This window comes from Manis javanica, chromosome 13, assembly GCF_040802235.1.
Source record: "Manis javanica isolate MJ-LG chromosome 13, MJ_LKY, whole genome shotgun sequence".
Taxonomy (NCBI): domain Eukaryota; kingdom Metazoa; phylum Chordata; class Mammalia; order Pholidota; family Manidae; genus Manis; species Manis javanica.
The window spans coordinates 62,230,885-62,253,645 of NC_133168.1; the positions used below are offsets into that span (position 1 = coordinate 62,230,885).

The 22,761-nt window shown below is 37.4% G+C and overlaps 1 protein-coding gene across 13 annotated transcripts in view; it reads left to right on the plus strand.

Moving 5' to 3' along the window:
- UTRN (utrophin) overlaps window positions 1–22,761 on the plus strand; it is a 454,961-nt gene that overhangs the window by 301,568 nt on the left and 130,632 nt on the right. For 11 of the 13 annotated variants that reach the window (XM_037022103.2, XM_073219702.1, XM_073219701.1 and 8 more), the window contains one exon: window positions 12,456–12,628. In XM_037022103.2, coding sequence (XP_036877998.2) covers window positions 12,456–12,628 — 173 coding nt within the window. Of the gene's footprint in view, window positions 1–4,020; window positions 4,843–12,455; window positions 12,629–22,761 lie in introns of those variants that run through there. The other 2 variants (XM_073219709.1, XM_073219708.1) reach the window with 2 other exon arrangements.

A 22,761-nucleotide genomic window follows, 5' to 3' on the forward strand; every position in this document is an offset into this window, starting at 1 on the left:
CTCTAGGTTATGGAAATATATAAAGTTGAATCTTTTTCTTATGAATTAAAATTTTATTTTCCAACTGCCACTTATATAATTATCAAAGTAAATGGCATTATTGAAGAGACAAACATTAAAAATAATTCCTTGTGTATAACGCATATTGCCTGAACTTCCTGGGATAAAAAGAGGGTTCCGCCTATCATCAGGGGCTCAGGCCTCCATTTCAGATTGAACCTTGTGCCCTTTAGGGCTGTATATTACTTTAAATAGCTAGCAGCTGACAGCCTTGGTTGCCGGCTGATGTTAACTAGAAAGCTGTATAATGTATTGGGTAGTCTCCGCTTCACAGAACTAAAGCAGCAGCAGAAAATGAATTGAAATCCCAGATCACGATTAGGGTCTTGAAGCTATTTTATTTTTGAATTTTAAACCCTGAGTTCGAAGGGTTATGAAAAGGAGAATTGTGTATATTCCTTTCAAAGACACTATAATCTGGATCTTTCCTTAAGTCTGAATGGGTTTACAACAAGTAAATTTTCCTACCCATGCCTGAAGCACTTCAGTTTGAATAGTCATGATGTACCGATTTATTTGTAATCACCTATTGACCTCCATATGCTTCACTTTAGAAGCTCCCAAGAAGCTTTTTCTTCTCTTTTCTTTTCCATTTTCCTTGCTTTTTCATATTGGCCAATATAAAGAGAAATTTGTTAGGTTTTGCATAAAAAAACTCTTTACAGTTCTTAAACGTCTCAACTCTATGTTTAGTGGGGAGGGTATTTTAAGATCAACTATATAGGTAAGAGATAAATTGTTTTTCAGCAAAGCATTTCAACCACTCTTTTTGCTTATATTTGACTGAACCCTCAAGAATATCTTACTGCCTTAATAAAATTGCTAAATTAGTAAGCCGTCTTTTAACAAATTAAATGAAATACAGTTTTTAGCATCAAAAGTTTTAAAATTAGCCTAGCCTTTGAAAATTTTGTCAAAGCCATATATACATTTAGCTCTCTTCATCTTGGCAATGGAATGTGGTTTTTATTAAGTAATTTAGATACAGATTTCTCTGTGGGTCTGTAACCTTCCTTTTCTCATGGAACTATGTGTGTCTTTGTTTGAGATGTGGCTTATTTAGCTGGAGAATCTTAGGATATTCAGCGTTGATCTGTTATAGGGATGGTTAGTATTATGTTTATTCTACATCTTAAGGATTAGTGCACAATTTATTTGCACACAAGTTTAGACTGGCAAAATGTCAACTACTTCAAATTTCATTATCTAATTTATTAAGTCTCTGGTGATGTATTGTTTTCACTGGGGGCCTCTAGTTTTTGTTTTAATGATTACAGGATTACAGGAGATAATGTATCAAAGAGGTGCCTTGTAAAAATAGAGCAATGGAGATGTAAGGTATATTACCAAGATGATATTTTGTACATAGTTTAAACTGAGAGAAAGTATTCTTATTTATAGCTTTTAAACAAATACATAGTAAAATATGCTCACAGTTATGAAAGCAATTCACATTTATATTTTACAATTCTCACTTCTAATGAGTCACTCAGTTACCGAAGAGCACAGTACTTTTAAGTAATATATTAAATATTTAACTACTTGAATTTTATAGACTATCTTTCGATATTTACATAAATAATCATTTGTCTTTAACACTTTAAAAGTAACATTTTTAAATGTCAGTTATACCCTGCCCCAAAAAGTGTTTTTAGATGCTTTCTAGTGTTTTAATGAAAGTATAGTTACCCTTTTATTAAAATTAGGTGAGAATTAAATTTTTTTTCCTTTGAATAGTTCCATACAGAGCATACTTTTCTCCATATATCAATATTTTAGTTTTGATATTTTATGGATGCAACTAGGGAGCTTTCTAAAAAGTGATTTCTTTCTGAGCAGGGGATGTCTGTTCTGAGACTGGGTATGGGGCATTTGCAGGAAATGTTAGGGAAGCTGGTAGTTGGTAGAGAGGCTCTGATTTCTGGACACTCCACTCTGGAGTTGCACGTGGAAACACACTCTTTCTCTCTGCTTATCTTGTGTCTGTCTCTTCTAGGACATGGTACCGATCATGCTGATTAGCTTTCCCTTACTCTGATCTTTTGGGAAGATTCCCTAATACTCAGGATGCTCTTCTTTTCCCTCGTAAAGATCAGCCTTGTCTAAGGATACAAGATACTTGGAGCTCTCATAACAACGTAGCATTGTTGTCATGGTCTAAGAAACCTTTAAACATAAGACTTTATTTTAAATAAAGACTCTGGTATTCTCTGTTGTCCCCCTGAGCTTTTATTTGGTTCTCTCTTCTGATATGTGCACGGGGGACTGCATGTTCGCACATGTCTCTGATCACAATCATCCAGCTCCCTGGGTGGTAGTTGGAAGTTTGCCCAGCTGAGAAAGATTGTTCTTTTTCTCTCTCCTTTATTTATTTATTTTATGTGTGGTGGTGGTGGTGGTGCTGGTGATGCTGGTGGTGGTGGTGGTTCCTTTTGTCTTGTATTTATGTAAAAAGTTTATTTGTTGCCGCTGAAAGATCTCAGCATGTGGCCCCCGAGCCCTCCCAGATCAGGGTCAGCATGGGCAGTTGCTGTGAGTTTCTTTGCTCCATTTCTGATGATATGTCTTCATGCAAATGGCAATGCTTTTTTTGATACAAACTGTACAGATTAATTTTACCTATAAGTTTCTGGATAATTATTAGCTTACCACACTTCTTTTTGAAATGAATAGTGTCTGTGTGTAATTCTGAATCGGGCACTTTAAGGTAAAATACATTCTGCTAGAAATCTCATAAAGCCATTTTGCCCCTGGAGACATGTTGGTTTTTATGAATAAATGATGAAAATATTTTAAAAGCTTGTTAAGTTTTGTATAGATCCGCATATGTAAAACACATGCTATTGCAATACTGATATGAAAATAAGTTAGGAATGAAATGGAAAGAAAAATGGCAGGCAAATCCAAAAATAATAACCACATTGAATACTGTTCCCTGGTAGGCTTTTTATATTTTTTCTGTTGTTAATGGAATCTCTTTCTCCATATGATCACACGAGTGCTAATAACGATTTTGATATTTAAGTAATTCAAATAGCCTTCTAGGAGATAGGCATTCTAATTTCAGGTTTGTTTTTTTTTCCTTTGCTCTGTGCCCTGATGCAAAAAAACCAAATGATTATATTAACATCATTCCATGTGTGATCATGTCACCTTAAAGAGCATTTATATGTATGATGAAATTCTGTACACAACTAGAGGAATATGTTTTGTATAGACAAATCTGTCATACTTTTATTAGCATAACAAATAGCTATGTAAAGCAAAAGCAGTCATGTTTGCCTTGAAGTGATGCCCATAATGGCCATGCAAAGACTATATCTTTTGGATTAAACTTTTTCTTTTAAAGCATTACACTTAAAACATGGTAGAAGATGGTGTTTCTCTGAGTGCCAGTAATAATTTAACATCAAAATGGAGGACACATTTAAAAGTACCTGGTTAATACATTATTTGAATAGTTTCACTTATTAAGTTTTATTTCAGAAACAGGTAAATTCCCCACATGAAACCAGTCTGAATGACTTTTAGTGGTATCAATGATATCAAAAAGCTTTCCTTTTGAAGTATTTTCCCCATCACTTTACTGTCAAAGCCTTAAAAATGATACCACTAATCACACATATTTAGTTTGGCGATTCCTTTTGTTTTGTACACCCACCCCCACGGGTGGGCTCCAAATTGAAATGTGGATCCTCTGATCCATTCTGGATCAAGACAAGTTGAGAGACACCGAGCTTCAGTTCGGTGCAGGGAGGCCTCCAGGAAGTGGGAGTGAGCCTTACTTCAAACTGTGTGAGGGGTGGTGGAAGGGAGGATGCTGATTAAAATAATAAACAACTGCTGGAGCGAGAGTGGATTACCACACTACTGTCAGATCAGTTGCTGAAGCTGACTGAGGCTGCCCGCCCCTGCTGCAAACTGTAAAGGGGGCCACAAGATCCGTTGCTGGAACTTTTCTCCAGACAGATGGAACAACTTTTCAAACAACTTAGTTCTGTTGCACTGACAGCATCCTTTAGGCATAGCCTGACCTAGGGAAAAGGACTGAAACTAGCTTGGTGGTTGCCATAGCAACGCAGGCTGCCGGTGTCTGGGAGAGAGCAAACCAGTGGCCTCTTGTCCCGTATTGGGTGTTTCTTCAGACAAGAGTACACTCCTTGCTGTTCGAACTCTACATAAGTCATGCTCTTTGAAAACTGGCTCTTTACCCAGGATTTTTTTTTTCTCTCTTTCTTTCTGAAACCAGTCTGAATGGAGGAAGTTGGTAATACTTGGCTTTTTTTTTTTTTCCTTCTCTCATGCAAGTTTCCAGGATATAGCTTCTTTTTTTGCTGTGTGTAATTGAGACCAAACTCTAAGCTCGGGGCCCAGGAGAGAACAGTTGTGAGCTGCAGGTCATTAGTGAGGTGAGCAGAAGGGAATCCTGGGCTTCCCAGAGAAAAAGGAGACCATGCCAGCCTCGTGGAGCACAGCTACCAGAAATTACAGAAGCAGGGCTATTTCTTGTGAACTCCGAAGTCCATGAAAAAAAGGACCTACGGTGTGGTGGCTAAAATGTCCCAGCGCAAGCTGCTGCTGCTCATGGACCATAGCTCAAGGGCAAGGCTTGTAAAGGATTTTACAAAGGATTTTAAAGTATAGCCAGGAAAGATACAGATTGTAGAAGTTAAACGCTGCTGTGTGAAGGAAGTTTGCCGGGAAGATGTAGGCTTCAAGGGCTCCTGGACGATGATTGGTCTGAACTTCAGCTTACGGGAATTGCTGACAAAATTTGAAAAGGTATGCGGAAAGTGGACTTCAAGAATGTACCCCGTTTCTTTCTTCCTTTCTCTTGCCTGTTTGTTTTTTTTAAACTATGTGTTTAGATGGCAGATATTCTACTGACTGTGATTATTTAATTTCTAAGACATATTTTGATTTGATATCCTCTTTTACTTCTTTTCCCCAGCTAAAGAGCAAATTAGCCATTTTTCCCTTTGGTCAGGAGAGCTTCTCGTGATGCCTGTCAGTTTTAGAATTCTGCATCAGAAGAGATTCTTTGTACTCAAGTGGGCTGGTAATTTAACTGCAAGTTGTTTTGGATAAAAAAACAAAAAAATGAAGAGGAGAAACAACCAGCCACAGCACTGGGTTTTCCTGCCAGAGGCTGACTTCATCAGGCATGGGTTCTGCTCCCTGTACCCTCAGGTTTCCCTCCCCCAGCGGCCACGCGCTGCTTTTTCCAGCCTCCTTTCTGAAGATTCAGTTCTGAGAGTCTGGACCAGATGCCTCACAGTGACAATGGCACTCAGACTTTTTCTTTTTCTTTCTGAGTGTGTCTGTTTTAGATGTGGAGTGCACACATGCACTGCGGAGCTTTAATGCTTGGATCATTAATTTTGCCTTCGGTTCTTTTTTTCCATAGGAAAGTTCTTGGCACACTCTGGGATCGCGTGTAGCCTGCCAAATGCTACCTTACATTTATAGTTAAACAAAACAGAAAACCTCAATGTGCCGCTCATGGGCTCCTGCCCTTCTTAGCCTTTGGATGCCAAGTACCTATCTTCTTTCAACTCCTAGTCTTTAAAGAAAGGCGAAACGCTCTTAGTATGCGTGTAAATCAGTTACGATCAGTTGTTAAAGGTGTGCTCAGTGGCTTTCACCATGAATGCCCTGTGGGTCATTACAATTACAAATATAAGCAAGACTGTATCGAGTCATTAAAGTAATAAATGGGCTTTTTCTTTCTTTTTTCCCCCAAATTTGCAATTGCCAGAGGAAAAAGGTATACAGCCATGTCATTTGAAAAGTTTGAAAGGTTCCCCCAGGTAATTATAGTTATTGCTTGCCTCCTGATGAAAGAAACAGTATAATGGGAAGAGGATTGAGAAAGAAGAATTTAGCTGCTCTTTGTTGTACATGCCCGCCTCCCTCCTTCTCTCTGGCACCCCGACTGTAGCAAAAGGATTGTAACCCAGGGTGCACTTTGACCTCTTGCTTTAATATGTTGTTAAGCACCTAAATTCCTAAGAGTAAAGGACGATCCCACTCAACTTGCTCACCCTTTAAAAGGGGCAGAGGAAGGAGTGAGTGTCTTCTTAACGGCAGCTAGGAACAGCAGGTGATGGGCTTTATGACCATCAAAAGATCTGTTCGTTTGGTTTATATAGATTTGCCTGTTTCTTCCTGAAAAGGTATAGGGCATATGTTACATGAATAAGTCGTTACTTAGACCCCCTGAGAGGCAGTAATTGTGGGCAAAGGCTAGACTTTCGTGTTGTAATTGCTGCTATTACTCTTGAAAGCCTAGGTCAGATACCAGAGGTTAGTAATCTGCCTCAGCTATTTTACTGACAGTTACAAGTTCTGATCATATTAGTATGTTCCCTCTTTTAACTCCAAACCTTAGTATCTCTCTCTGCTATGTATTCTTCTTTTAGTAGTTGAATTGACAGTGAAAGAAGTCTGCTGGCTTATTCCTGTCAAAAGCTCGACTTAGGATTTTTTTTGAGACAAAGGGAAAATTCGAAGAAACAATACTGCTGCAGTTCAAAGTCTGAAGTCCTCCATAGATGTTTACCTGTGTGTTAGATGCCTTCATAAAAATCTGTGTGAAAGTTAATCTCTTTGCCACATTTCATTGTAGGAAGTTGTTATACATGAGTGTATTTTTTCCAGCTCAGGTTTAAAAAAAAAAATCCTTTGTGTATTTTCACAAAAGCTGTCTCAGATATTTGGCCTATGCTACATTGATTCATTGCCAGGAAAACTGTCATTATGGAAAGGCACCACAGCCTCACATCTCTCAAATACCAGTGCCTGCCTTCCCCTGACTCTAAAAGCAATCGTGCCATTTCTAGGAAAGACCAAGGCCTATGGCTGTTACGCAAAAGCCACATGAAACTCCAGAAGCTGAATAGCAGTCCTTCAATGGTCCCTTCCTCTGCTTCTAGACAGAACACTAAGTATAGTGGGTAAACACCTTCCATGTCAATAGCTGTATTTGTTCAGTCCCATTTAGGGTCTCATAGCAAAAAGGTCATTTTGCTGCGCTCCTGCAGCCATTTCAGACATTAAGAAAACCAGGGTTCAAAGTGGGGATAGTAGTGTGTCTTCCAATGCTGATCAATCTGAAGAACCATAGACTGGTCAGATAACAGAAATTCCCAGGTGACAGGGGACCTTCAGCAAACTTTAAGACAGCAGTTAGTGAGGTAAACTGAAAGGGGGTATTCTGGTTGGTATTTCTGAATTTTAGAGAAATCCAGTGGCCTTGTGATTTATATTGGGTACCCATTCATATAGGAATGCTTGGCACGTGGTTGAGGTCTATAATCTGGTTGTCTAGTCCCAAAAGGTGTGATGCCAGGATTGTAGTTTTCCAGCACAGGCAAGGTGAGCAGATTGTGCGTGGTGCTCATTCCTAGTCTCCTAGAACCAGAAAAGGTGATGCCCAGCATCCCTGGTGGTCCAGCAGACAGGAAGTGTTCTCTACTGTTCTCTCGAGGTGACAACTCACTGAGGATAAGGGAACCCCAGTTCGCAGGAACCATTTGTGTCCCAGAGTGGTCCTAAGGAGGACATTAAGACTGGAACGTCTCACCAGGGGAGGATGGCCTTGTGGCAAGATGTCAGCAAGCAGATCCTAATCATCTAACCGAGTGGAGAGGGGGGCCATCCAGAGAGCTCCAACTCACAGTTGACTTGGCAAAGCTGGCCCACCAAACCACCTCTCTGAAATCCAAGCTGACTTGGTTTTATTGCCACCCTGACTTTAATGAATTACTTTTTTCCCTTGAAAGTACTTCATAAAGAAAGTATCTGATGGCTTCGGTGGCTATTAATATACTATCGTATCTGAGCTGTTTGCATGTATACTGTCTGTTTCACTTATCTAGAAGTCACAGAGGTTAGAGTAATGGACATTTTTTTTTAGCTCAGTGACACTTCGAGTGTTATCTTTTATTAATTTATGTTGTTTTGTTACTAGATAATTAATGATAATGGTAGTTTTCTAAGGGTGTGTGTGTGTGTGTGTGTGCATTCGAGTAGTAACTCTCTTGGTGAATCTTTGGGAAAGATGGTTTCCTGTAGTGATAATATAGAAAGAAACCACTCAATGCTAAATTTCGTGTATGACATTTACCTCCTTTGGGATGACTAATTTAAAAAACTATAATTTCAAGCTGCATTTCACTGCTCAATTTGCAATACTAGTTTTAAAACAAATGTGTGAAGACACAGTAAACTTCCAGTTTCAAGGTCTACTTATCTATTGAACAGCTTGTAAATATTTATGAAGTGCATAGTATGTAGCAAGCACAGGGCTGAGATTGGATGGAGTGTAGAACAAGTTAGACCTCCCCTCATTGAGCTTACTGCCTAGTGGGAGGAGACAGAACTTAAACAAGAAAGTTTTTCACTAGAAATATATGATTTAGTCAAATTAGAGGGAGCTGGAAGACTAATAGGTAGCCCTAATCTAATCTGGTGCATTGAAGTCTTTCCCAGAGAAAGTCCATTTCAGCTGGGACTTAAAAGATTAGTGTAAGAGGAACAGAGGAACCAAGATTGTGTGCGTGTATGAGTCACTGTGTTGGGGAAAGAAACGGAGAGCTTTCTGGGAAACAGGAACGGGTCAGGAACTGAGGACTTGGGTGCTCTCGGATTATAGTTTTAAACACTTCACGTGGAATAATCCTTGACCGAATTTTTAGACCTGTTCAATTTTGATTATACTGTCTGATTTTGGGAATTAAGGTGGGGCAATTACTCAGTCACCTACAACATTTAGTAACTCTTAGGAAACTTGTGATCATATGTAGGTCAAACCTGTGCACTTCAGAGGGAGGCCACTGCATTTTAATTCACCAGGATTTTATTGTGTTTTTGTAACAGCTGGTATGGACTCCAGTATTTAGAACATTTTTTGTTATGAAGATATTTTTGTTTATAGCAGTGTTAAGCTGGAATTTTAAATGTAGTTTATTGATTGTCATTACAAGTTGGTTTCTTCAAATTTCTTGAAAATGTAAATTGTGGACTTCTTCTGCTCAGTAATTTAACTTTTTTATCTACTCTATTGTCTAACTTATATTTATAATCACAGATGATGGGAAAAAAACATTACTGGCATTGATTTCTTACATTACAAAAACTTCTGTAGACCAGGGGATACCATTTCTGTATCTGTCACAATGTGACTTCATAATTATTAATGGAGTAATTAAAATCTATAAGATTACTTGTTGCAAGAAAATGTAGTTTATAAATAATTGAATCATTTACTGAATTTAATAAATTAACTGTAATAAGTCATTGAATAATTACAATTATTCACTATCCCAGAAGCCTCAGAAATTCTCTCAGAGCACATTTGCATTATCACATAATCACCTTTGATGATGTTACTGATTTTTGTTGTTTTTTTAAGTAACATCTGACTTAAGAAAAAAAAGTTATAATTTTCATTTCCAAAACTTGAAGCTCTGGCCAAAATCCCACTGAGCTCCTGATGATCAATCCTAAGCTGTCTCTGAATTCTGGTCTTATTTTTGAAAGGAACAGTGGATTTCTTTTCCTCTAATGGTTAATTTTGTTGATTTAGCCTGAGCTGTGGCATAGTAGGGAAGTTTTTGCTAACTTCACTTCTTCCCCTCCAGATAGGGGGTCAGGGCTCCTTCAGAGAAAACATTGCTGCAGCCGTGTAGGGTTAAGTAAATATGTCATGCAAAAATAAACTAAAAATTACATCAACAGGGCCCAAAGAGGATGAATCTATTCTAGCATCATTTTAGTCATTGAGGACTTCCCCATGGTACTAACTCTAAATCTGTTTCCTATCAGAGAGTTCAAACAGTGCTGCTTATTATAATCTAAAGAAACATTTTTGTTTTCATAGGTAGAGCCACTATTTGATTATAGAACATTATAAAGAAATAAAATGTATGTGATATGCATTATAAAGTGTTTGCATATGATATCTCTATGGATTATAGCATTAAAGAAATGTCCCGTGAAATGCACAATTAGTATGAAAATATCAGTTATTAAATAAGTAAAGAAATCAATAAATGTTTTCCTTTATTTGTGAAGGTAATTTTGAGCAAAGAGATTAACTGTTGTCAGTGAACCTCTGTGAGCCTTTGTAGCCATTCTGGAAGGCTGTTCTGAAAGGGTGCATCTTAATACTTTTGATGGTGTTTCACTTAGAGAAAACTCCGTAGTCCTCTTATTCTAATCACTGGCTCATCTTAACCTTTTACGTTATGCTTGTATTGTTTGAAGATGTGTTTTAAGCATTTCAAGTGTTCTGTTTTCCATGTTAGTTCAACTGCTTAAATACCTTGTATGACCCCTCTGTGCACATGACCAGCTTATGTCAAATGCTTGGAAGAGCATTGCTCTGTGCTTCTAGATGAATTACATTCCCATAACTAATTATCGATAACTATTTCGTTCTGTGTAATGTTCAGAAAGGCTTACAAGTGACAGAGGTGTTAGTAGGGCAAGTCTCTCAGCTGTGCGCTGAGTAAACCCTCTTTCATGGAACTTTAATTTATTTTAGCATTTGATGCTAAATCAGGGTCCTGATCTGACAGCCTCCCATGCTGGCATTTTGATTTTAAAATGATTGCATCATTGCACAGTGATCTATGAAGGCACATGATTCATTAACTGCATGTAATTCTAAATTGCTAGTGAAAGGTTAGGCAGGGCTTTGCAGTGTAAGATTCTAAATAATTTTAGATTTCCTATGTTAATTTTTTTGAAATGAAAAGATTAAACAAAATCTCCTTTCCAGTTACTTAACTGTCTGATTTTTCCTGGGACTACAGTGGCTAATATGCCAGTCAGGAAAGATGAACTTGTTCATAGTTTCACTCAAGCAATTATACATCTATCAGTTTATCTGTATCTATTTTATTAGGCTCATTCTGTATAACAGAGATTGTGAAAGATACAGGAAAATGTTAGGATGCTTTTCTGTTTAGGAGCTCTTAATATATTTGGCCAAATAAATATGCTACCAAATGTTAAATGAAACAAAATAATGTATGTTGATTTCCTTTTCTTTGATCGCTTTCTGGTTGTTGATTTTCTTCCTAACTTTTGATGAGACTCATATGCTGAAGGGTTTTCCACATACTGAAAGTTACATGCCAGCGTGAATATATGCTCACTGGTAATGCTCTTAACCAGAACTTGATAGAAATGCTTAGCAATCATTGACTGGGACAGTGATGAAGTTCTCTTTTAGTCCATTTGCCATTGTGGCTGGGTTGCAAAAGGCATCACCTGATCTGATGTGAGGAGTCAAATTTGCTGCATTCTCTTAGTATCCAAATTTCCTGATGTGGAAATGTGCTTGAGAGACAGAAAACTATTTCTGGATGGTGATGTACTTGCATCTTTTTACTTCTCTTGAATCTGAAAGAAAGCAAATAAGAATAGGTCAGCCTACTTCAGGCAGTTGTGGTTTGAAGTTGCACTGTGATTTGAGGTGTAGTCCACTGACAGTAATGTTTAGGGATCTAAACAGGAAATTTGAGGCCAGATTGTCATGGGCAGTAGAGAACAGAGATGCATTGCTCAATGCGTTGTTGAGCTTCTTGAGAAAGATGGCATGTGTATGCATAGCATAAGCTTAAAACTGTTGATCTTTTAATATTATCTCTTTGTATATCTTAAAATGCATTTCAGGACACAAAAATAGAACAGTGCCATCCTAAAGAATCTGTGCTCCTCAGGAGATGCCACCAACAAACCAACCGTTCAGCAGGACTTTCCATTTTCACTGAGAATTTCTATTTGAATCATCCCAAACTACAATTATAATGAGATGGCCATTTTACATGCATAATGTTGCCCAGCCTGTGAGCCTTGAATCAATATCTGGCTCTGTTCCCTGGTTACTCCATTAGTGTCTACAGAATCCCCATCTCTGGGATAAGGGTGTGAGTAAAATGCAGAAGAGTCCCAATCCCAGAGTTTGCCCTAATTCTGGATATACCCAGACCATTCTTTGCAGACAGACCTTATTTGGCTTCGTTGTTCAGGTCAGATAACCCAGAGACTGATGGGATTGCCGATTGGGGGCATAAATACTGTGGAAGCTGTCCACCAGACTCTGTTCATTTAGGTCTCTAAAGACTGAAAGGGTGGAAGGGCTTTAGATGCTTTCATTTTATTCAGGAAGAAAAGCAAAATATATTGAAGATTTAATGAGTATTATTTTCATTGTTGAAGTGTGGAAACACAAATTTTGTTTTCATGTAAGGTAAAATGACCTATTTTGCTTTTAAAAAACTCAGCCATGGAATATAAAAACCTAAATCTCTACATAGCAATCACAAGTGAAGTTGACACTAATACCTTATATTTACATTATCTGTTCACTTTGTTCTCCTTAGGACATCCAGGCGGAAATTGATGCCCACAATGACATATTTAAAAGCATTGATGGAAACAGGCAGAAGATGGTAAAAGCTTTGGGAAATTCTGACGAAGCCACTATGCTTCAACACCGACTGGATGATATGAACCAAAGGTGGAATGACTTAAAAGCGAAATCTGCCAGCATCAGGTCAGGCTCGTCAATGTGAAAGTAAAAACAATGGGAGAGGGGAATTCTATGATTTTTATTTATCAGAAAGAGAGCAGGAAGCCTTACCACCATACTACTTCCTCAGAAATAGTTTTAGATTTAAATAGCAAAGACTATTTTTAAGGTTTTAGCTCCATTTATGTCTAGTGCCTCTGCCAAACTGTTCCTGACTCTTCACAAATTTTCATATCATATTTTAGACCTTTAGCATTATTACCAGCACCTACTAATTATTGAGTGTTTGCCTTGACCACATGCTATGTTAGGATCTTTTAAACACGATTTTATTTAGCACTCAAAAAATCCTAGTAAGGTGAAGAGTAAATCTTTTCTAACATGAAGAAGGAGGCTTAATGAATATAAGGAATTTGCCAAGTTTTTGAGCTAACAACTGCCGAGCAAGGATTTGAATCTAATCTTTTTGACTCTTGGCAAGGAACATGCTTCATCATGCTATTTGTACGTCCAATTTGAAGATGTATTTATAGAAATTAAATATCACTTATGGATACAAAAATGGAAAACTGATGATTTCATGTCTCCATTTAGAGAGAGTAAAATTAAGTAAGGATGAATCTGAGAGATGCTGACTAGGAGATGGCCTTGAACAAATACCTATTGTGACAATTATCAACGTTGCTGGAAGTCAAAAATATTTTAAATTTAAGAATATTTATATTTAAGAGATGGTGGACGATACCTAATTAGATAAGAGTTTTAAAGGAAACTGACTGAAAACATGTCATTGAGCAAAGATCCAAAAGAGGAATGTTTTGAAAGGTCTAGATCTTGTACATGGGTCAGTTTCTTTAAAGTTCAGAAACTGAATGTATTGAAAAATGTACAGCCTTAAATCAGATAGGCTTGAATTTAAACCAAATAACCTTGAATACTCCTTGACTTTACTATTTAGTTACTGAACTTGGGAAAGTCACTTAGTTTCTCTGCGCCTCAGTTTTCTCAATTATAAAACCAAATATTAACATTTAATGCCCATGATTGTTGTGAAGACCAAATGGGATAATCTGATGGTGCCCTGATCTATGTAGAGCCTGTATAATGTAGCATCTAGTTTACTTTTTCTTACGGAAAAGGGCTCAGTGGATCTGTGTCAACTGGTTTCTGGGTGTCATAGAGCTGCTTCATAGACAGTGGAAATCTTCAGTGATGATTTTTTGTGAATGAATTAAAAAAGTGTTTTTTCTAAAGACATGTCCTGAAAAGATTTATATTCTGGGGCTCATAGAGGAAGAGTTGCACTTTTTTTTGTTTTTACACTTAAGGATGGGGGCAATGTAGCATGACTTTCAGAAGCCTCTGTATGAAGCTCCTGTTGGAACTTATGTCAGCATCAGCCAGCGTGTTTCTTAATGAGAGGAAAATTAGGGAGTATTGTGCAGTGGGAGAATATACTTCTGCTTATTTAAGACTGGCTTTTCAACTGGCCAGATCTCATTGGGTTGCGACTTTCTGTTCTCCATAAATATAAAAATTTTTTTAAAGTTTTAAAATGCTAACACAGTGAAAACCAGCATCTACTTGGATGAGCCAAAAGCCACATGTCTGGCTCTGGGGAAGGTTGTGCACGTGGTGCTGGCATTTAGACAATTTAGAGGATGAGTTCTTTAAGAGGGAGAATTTAAGGAAGTCCTGCATCATAAACAGATCATTCCAAATGGAAAGCTACAGAAAAAAAGATCTTGGCCTTTCATGGGTGTTATTGCCTAAGCCTGTGAAGTCACATTTTTTTCTAACCTGGAAAGAAAGAACTCATAAATTACATTTGGAATATTATCTAACAAATATGCTAGTGCTGTTTTTTGGGAGTTGGGAGAAAAAGCTCTTGCCAGGGAACTTCTGCATTAAGACAAATCATATGTTCCAGTAAAATGTGTTATTAATGTGATAATGAATTAAAATAATTTTTAGCCTCATTACTCACCTCTGAAGACCCAGGCATTTATTCAAGCATTTACTATGAACTTACTTCTATGTTTATGGCATTGCTAATTATAAATAAGCAATGGTCCTTTACCCCAGGGAGTTGACAGTACTGTCCAGGTTAAGTTGGGCCCAAAGGTAGGAATAGTTACTTTCACTTCAGACAATCACCAAAGGCTTCATTGCTAAGCTGAGTCTTGAACAAGGTGTTGTTATTCCCCAGGGTGATTACTGGGAAGGGCATCTAAGCAGGAGGCTTGAAATAACACTGTGTTTGCATGGAACAGTTAAGATGCTTGGTCTGGCTGAGCATAGAATTTGCTGTTGGTGAAGAGGGGAAAGATTGTGGCTAGGAAAATAGGTGGAGAGAGAGGTCAGATGCACATCATGAAACATCTGTGTGCAAACATCCATTCCACTGGTAATGGAATGGGAAAACTTTTAGGTGCCACGATTAGAGAGGCATGTCGGTAAGATCCCTCCCATACAGCTATGAGAGATACATCAGGAGATGAGCATGGTTCTGAGGACAAGGAGAGCTGTTAAGAGACCCTGTCAATATCTAAGAAAGGGAAGAGAGAATGAATAGATATTGGCCATCCAGAAAAGCATGACTAACAGCCATTGGATGGCTGCCCTTCAACAGAGAGCAGTAGTCTAAACAGGGTGATAGCTGGAGTGGGGAGTATCCAGAAGGAAGTGGTAGGTAAGCACTACGAGCAGGTGCAGCAGAGAATCCCAGGAAACCCTAACATGCAGGGAGTCAGGGAGGGGAAAGGAAGCCATCAAAAGGACCTGGGAAGTGGCTGTTTTTGAGGAGAGTGGGGAACCAGAAAAAATGTTGTCAAGAGCCAGTGGAGGAGTGGGTTTTGGAAAGAACGGCAGAGTTCATAGTGTTGGCCGCTTGGCGGGGCAGAGTGAGGTCAGGGCTGCTGAGGCCAGGCCCTGAAGGAGAAGAGCTTCAGGGACTTGGCCAGTGCCATGTTTTGGTTGAGGTGAAAATCTGATTGCAGATGATTGAAGAGTGAGAATGGGAAGTGAGAAACTGCGAAGAGGACTGTGTTGACACACTCTTGTTTTCTCAAGTAGCTGTACTGAAGGGAAGGGAAGGAGGAGCATGTAACTTCTATGACATATAAGAATATCATAAAATTATAACAGCTGGAGGGCTGTGGCTGTGTCTATACTGACTTGTCTATGGTAGATTAAATATATTTAAGGAAGTAAATGATATAGTCTTCATTTTTAACTTCAAAATGGGCAGAATAAATTTTATTAACATATTACCTGGGTATTTATAAAAGACATATATATATATATATATATATATATATATATATATATATATATATATATATGTAAAATTTGTGACTATGTGTTGATGGATGTTAACTAGACTTATGGTGGTGATCATTTTGCAATATATACAAATATTGAATCATTATGCTCTACACCTGAAACTAATATGTCAATTATGTTGAATTTTTTAAAAAAGATAAAACAGCTTATTTATTCTCAAAAATGGGTTCTCATATGGGAAGCACACCTCAGAGGGAAGTGGTGTAGCACAGTGTTTAATTGTGCTGTACTCTGGAGCTAGACTGCCTAGGGTCAAACATTGGCTGTGCCACATAGCGGCTGTGTCATGTAGCGGCTGTGCCACTGAGGGCAGGGTACTTAGTCAATATGTGTTTCCTCATATGGAAAATAGGAATAATAAGAGTAACTTCCTTACAGGGTTGTCATGAATATTTCATTTAATTAGCCTGCATTAAGTCCCTAAAACAGGTGCACATGGTAAGCACTCAACAATTTTTAACCATTATTATTCTCATTCTCTGATTACCATTTTCTTTGGTACTAATTAGTTCAGAAGACATAGAAATTCTCCCTACCCCATCTTTTTCTTATTTCACTAATACTGGGAATTTTTAAGAAGGTCCCCAACAAATGGTGTCCCTCTTTCCTGGCTGGATTCTGATCAAATGTGAAACAAACGTATGGCCAATGTCAGGTCAATTACTGACAGAAACCAGGTTGGAGGAGAAGCTTCGAGTGAGAGCTAAGTGGGCTCTTAACCAAACTCCAGAATGAGGCAGAATTACCAGTGTCACTTGACAAGGTGGCCTCCCATGTGGGAAACCCTACACAGAAGAGCAGAAAAGAACTCAGCCTCTACACACCTGTTCTCAAGAGTCAAGGCCAGGCCAGGCTAAGCACACCCAGTTCTTACCCAAATTTATGAATCAAATTCCTCCCTCTACATCTTTAGGGGCTGAGAGGAAAGGGGTTGAGAGAGACCAGGGCCATGTCTCTCTCATGAGAAATCCCTCCCCAGAGAGTCCAGAGGGTGAAGTGTTCTCATGAACAAATATAGCAGCTCCTTGAATAACGTGGGGGTTGGGGATGCTGACCCCATGCAGTGGAAAATCCATACATAACTTTTGAGTCTCCAAAAATGTAACCACTTATCTACCATTTCTCACCAACTGTTGACTGAAGGCCTTACCAATAACATATTTTGTCATGAACACATATTTTGTATATTATGTGTATTATATACTGTATTCTTACAATAAAGCAAGGTAAAGAAAATGTTTTTTTAAATTGTTACTAATCTCCAAAAAACTTCCCAGTGTATTTATTTTTTTAAAGTACTTTTTTTTTTAATTTTTAACTTACTGAGAAATAATTTCATACTCACAGAGAAGTTGTACAAATAAGAACAATACAAACAATACCTGTCCCTAGTTTGACCTTTTGTTAACATTTTACCCCACTTGCTTAATTTTATCCATCCACCTATTCTTTTTATTAAGGTATCATTGATGTAAAATCTTATGAAGGTTTCACATGAGCAACATTGTGGTTTCAACATTCACCCATATTATCAAGTCTCCCCCACACCCCATTGCAATCACAATCCCTTAGTGTAGTAAGATGCTATAGAGCCATTACTTGTCTTCTCTGTGCTATTCCAGTATATTTATTTTTAAAAATCTGCATATAAGTGGACCTGTGCAGTTCAAGCCCAGGTTGATCAAGGGTCAACTGTATGTAGAGGCAGCCTCCCAGGCACCTATCTACTCTCCTCAGTCCTTGCTAAACAGGAGGGCTGTTGAGCACATTGAATTTCTGCTCGCCTATTCTCTCCTCTCATTCCTTTAAGGCCCTGGCTTCTATTGTGAACAAATTCTCCTGTGTAATGTTTCTGTACTCTTACACCACTTTTCTCTATACTTTAAAGTTGGCTTTCCCCTTAATTGCCTGCTTTACTTAAAACACTCTTTAATAGAGTATAATTTTCCCATTTTCCTCACCTGGCAGCCAGTGGGAATATTCTAATATTTAACAACTATGGACACCAAACAACCAGAATGCTAGCAATAAACTTCATATGGTACCTGCAAACACAGGCTGAACAGGGGCCCTGCAGCACAGGAATAAGAGGGAAAGCTGGCAGTTTTTTTGCTCTTTGTTAGGTATTGCTTCTCTGTCTCTCACCAGTTTCCCCTTAGAAGCGAATTCACCCATTAATCTACCCTCTCACCATCTTATTCCTACTTCTTCATCTGTAGGACACTCTTCTATTTTACTCATTGATTGAACATCCGACTTTGCTTTTATTCTCCAATTTTTGCTCAGCTGTCATCCATGATGTCGCTATCCATTTTGATAACTTTTTATATTTTGACTTTTCCACATTTCTTTTTACTTTATATAAGACTTTATTCCTATTCTAAGTACTGTAGACCTGGCCTTACCTCAATTAATGTCCCATGCTGTCTTGGTATCCCTGAGATGCCCAGTCTCCAGGAGACCAAGGGCACATTGTTCTCCAGAGCACATGTCCTGTTTTACTGCATTCCACCTGGCCATGTGCATCTCAATGCCATTGGTTTTCCCATGTTAGAGAAAAGCCCTCTGTATCAAATCAGAACTGCTGTTTACAATTGCAATTCATGTCGTTTACATTACCAGTAAATGAACACTCCTCCACATTCAAGTTACGGACCTCATGAAGGGGGTACTTTCCTTCATTAGCTTATTAGATACCAGGACCATCTATATACTATTATCTAACTTTATAGTTTTTTCATGCATATATAGTTCATTTATAATATTCCAACTAGATTGTTTAAAAAAGTATTTCCTCTAATATTTTCAGCTGTGGAGCTCTTAGCTTCACATATTTTTAAAATTTCTTCTTGAACCTGCCTCAACCCTTTCTCCTAATCTTTAGTTGCTGAAGCCCTTCCTCTTTTCAGACTCTATCAATCCCTTAGATTCCATTTCAGTAATGTCAGGACCACACATTTTCTCTCCCGCTTGAATTTCCTGTCTACTTTCCAGTCTCTGACACTCTGATGATCATACTCTATCTCCTGCTCTTAATTTTGGGCTTCCTAGTGTTGCAAAGAAAATGAAAAATGATAACATTTCTTCTACTATAACTTGACCCTTTCTGCTTAGAATTGGCATTACAATTCTGAATGATTTTCTTTCATATTCACCACCATCTCTATTTTTTAAAGATTGTAATTCTTCTTTAGCTTCCAAAACCTCTCCCAAACCTCCCTCTCTGCATGTGGCCTTGCTTCATTCTTTTCTGTGAGGCCATCTGATAGACATCCCTTCAGTATCAAATTGTGCTTTAATTGTGCTGAAGTTGACGTTTCATGGCAGGTAGGATTTGCTCTAATTTATCATCATTTTTAGAAAAAAGGTCTGCAAAGATCCTAATGACAGCCAATATTTATTGAACATTCATGTGCCAGACCTACATTAACTACTTTGTAGGAATGAGATCTCCTTTGACCATGGCATGGTCACTGGACTATGTAATAATATGTGGCCCAACACCTTGGGTTAATATCTTAAGTATTATTTTGTAATCTTTCTGGATAACTTTGATTAGACATGTTAAATATTGAAATCTAACATGCCAAAATTCTTTTGTAATCAAAAACAATGTATACAAGTATATATTTCACTCAAATTGATATGAGAAGATAGCTAATGATTGAAACTTCAACTAGAAGATAGGCTCTTAGGAACTTTGCCAATATCTTTTATTCCATGGAAAAATGTGAATTGGAAATATTCTACTGAATTCAGTAATGTGAATGACATGGTTTAAATTTTTATGTTACATTTATTTGTTCAGATTATGTTAATCACATATCCAGTTATCAGCTTAATGATGTTTAATACAGATCTTTATGAGCATATGGTTTCCAAGACCAGTGAAATTGCCAAATCTAATGAAAAGAGAGTTCAAAGATAAAATTCTATCTTCCTTTTCATTTATAAGCCTCTTAAAAATTCAGGGCACTTTTTAAAAAGCCCTTAGAGTAGATTAACCTTTAACATCATCATTACACCTAATGTTATCACATTTTACAATGCCATTGATACTGCTTTTAACCTTAGCTAGTTGATTTTGCTAACCATGTTGTAAAACTACTAAAATTTCCTTTTCTCAGACCTAATGAGGAAGATTCTGCTGCTTTCCTCTTTATTGTTCCCCTCTGGTTCAGCACTTTCTGGTAGAACTTTCTGCAGTGATGGAAATGTTCTGCATCTGTACTGTTCAGACTAGTAGTCACTGGTCCTGTGTGGCATGTTGGGCACTTGGAATGTGGCTAGTGCAATTGATGAACTGAATTGAAAATTTTATTTATTTTTCTTAACTGAAAATCTAAACTGACATCACCACATGTTGCTGGTAACTGTCATGCTGAAAGCACAGCATGGTGGTCTTTGACAGCCCAGGCTGAATTCTGAGGGTTTCACTTTTTTTTTTCTCCTAGGAGGTCTCAGTTCTCTTTTTAGGAGCAAGAATAATCACCTTTTAATGTTGCTGGTGATCCTTGCTCTAATAAAGGTATTTTTCCTTCATTATAAATCAATTTATAATTCATGGGTTTTGTGATACACTAAAAAGAAATGTCACTTTACAGTAAGAATGCCAAATTGGACATTTAATTCTGATCATTCCTTGCCCAAGAAGGGCGATGGTATATTTTTGCTCCTTTTAATTTGGACCATTATATTCTTTGGTAGACCTACTTTCCAAATGTATCTTTGCTTGTCTACAAATATATCTGTCAGTTTCTCTCTGCCCTCTTAAGCGCTCCCAGGAGGACAGACATGTCGCGGAAAGAGCTTAGTCTTTCGTTTGAATTCCAAATGCTCACCATGGCTTCCGGAGTAAATTTGTTCCTTCTCTGAGCTGTTGTTTCCTCAGAGAGCTGTTGTAGGTTTTCCTATCTCAGAGTGTATTTGGTTTGTCTTTCTCTTAACTTGACCCTAACTAAAACTTTCTATTTCTTAAACAGTGTAGTGCCGGATGTCAGAGCAGGTGCTCATCAATGTTTGTTTGTATTGGATAAATGAAAAATTGTATTTTATTTCTGTAAACACCCCTCCTTACTCACACTGCTCTCTTTTTCAACATCTGTACACTGAGAGAAGGAAGAAAAACTTGGAAAAAAATGGAAAGGTAGAGGCTCTTGGTGATTTAAAATAGATGTTAATACATAGTTCCTTTTCTATACTTTAATGATGAGAGGTACCTTTTTTATGGGGCTTTACCTTCTAACAATTTTTCACATTATACATTTTAAAAAATAATTGGCCACTTAAAAATGTTTAGAGAGTTGTAATATAAAAAGAGGTAACTCTGTAGTAGTCATCATACTAGGCTGTTAATAGATTCAATGGACGTATTTTTTGCTTCACACGTCAGGTGCCCAAAGAATGAACTGAAGCAGGTGAGAGTTAGGATAGTAGTGAGTGACCACAAATATGTGTGAGATAACAGGCTTATAAATGTGTTAGATAAAGAAAAGTTTTAAATGAAGATTCTGAAAACATGATTGATAACTGGCTATCTACAGTCCTGGGTAAATGGAAGCTGTACTTGTTAGAGTAAAATTGAGAAAGTACTATACCAAACACAAATTGAAGGGTTCTTCTTGCAAAGCATTTAACCCAGTACTAAAGAAAAGGCTTTCATCTTAAAAGATGAAAGAATTAAATTGAAACTGGAATAGTGAATGCTACTACGGAAGCATGCATTATTTGGGCATATGGTAGTAATCCACTAAACACATAGTTATTATCTATTGGAGAATAACCAGAACAGATTTTTCCAGGCAAAGATTCTGCCAGATCAGCTGGCTTTTTGCTATGGGAAAAGAAAGATGCAGAGAAACACATATGCCAATGTTATTTTTTTTATTTTAAAGTCCCTGCAGTACCTCTCCTAAAAAAATAATTGCCTTTATATAAATAGTCCTTCAGGTGCTGAATGATGTAGATTTCTGTGATCAGTTTCATTATTTATGTACAGTCAAAAGAGTTAATGCATTGGAAAAGACTTTTGCATGCTCTTCAATACAATGAGTGTGTGTAACTGGATTTCAAAGGAATTAAATGTCTAGTTTAGTTATTGATGATAGAGCTAAACTACAGACATAGAAGAAGCAGGATCAAATAATCTAAAATAAGAGGTCAGGGTACATGCATAAGTGTTTTGCACAAGAGACACTAAAGTACTTCTTGACTGACTAAGGGCCTCTGCTCTGTCAATTTTTTTTCCCCTGCATTTAAAAATACTGAAAAGAAGTTACAATAGCTCAGTCAAGTATACTTATGGCAAAATGGTTTGTTAACTAGCAGAGAGACTTTTCAGTTAATATTATTGAAATTTAGTTCTGCTCTGTGACAAGTAAAATGATTGTTTATCAGGGATAGGTAATTACATATTTGGCCTAAAAATAGTAAATAGGAACACAGAAAAGCTGGTGCTCAAGCAGAATCCAGATCTTTTTAAAACACAGTTTTGTATAATAAGGTAAGTGATAGCACCTGTAGAATGAAGAGGAAAAGATTATAAATGTAGGAGAATAAAATAAATTTTTTTAACCATACAATTCTCAGAGAATTATAAAATACTTCAAACCACTTTCTGTATTTATAAATTACTTTTTTATTACTTCCTACCTAGCTTTATATATATATATATAAAATTTTAGAGTTTGAGTGGTTGTATTTGCTGGCTGACAGTGGGACTATAAATAAATTGCAGGACAACTGGCCTTTTGTATGTTACCAAATACTGGTTCACAGTATTTTAGAGATGTGAAGAACTTCACTTCTTTTCT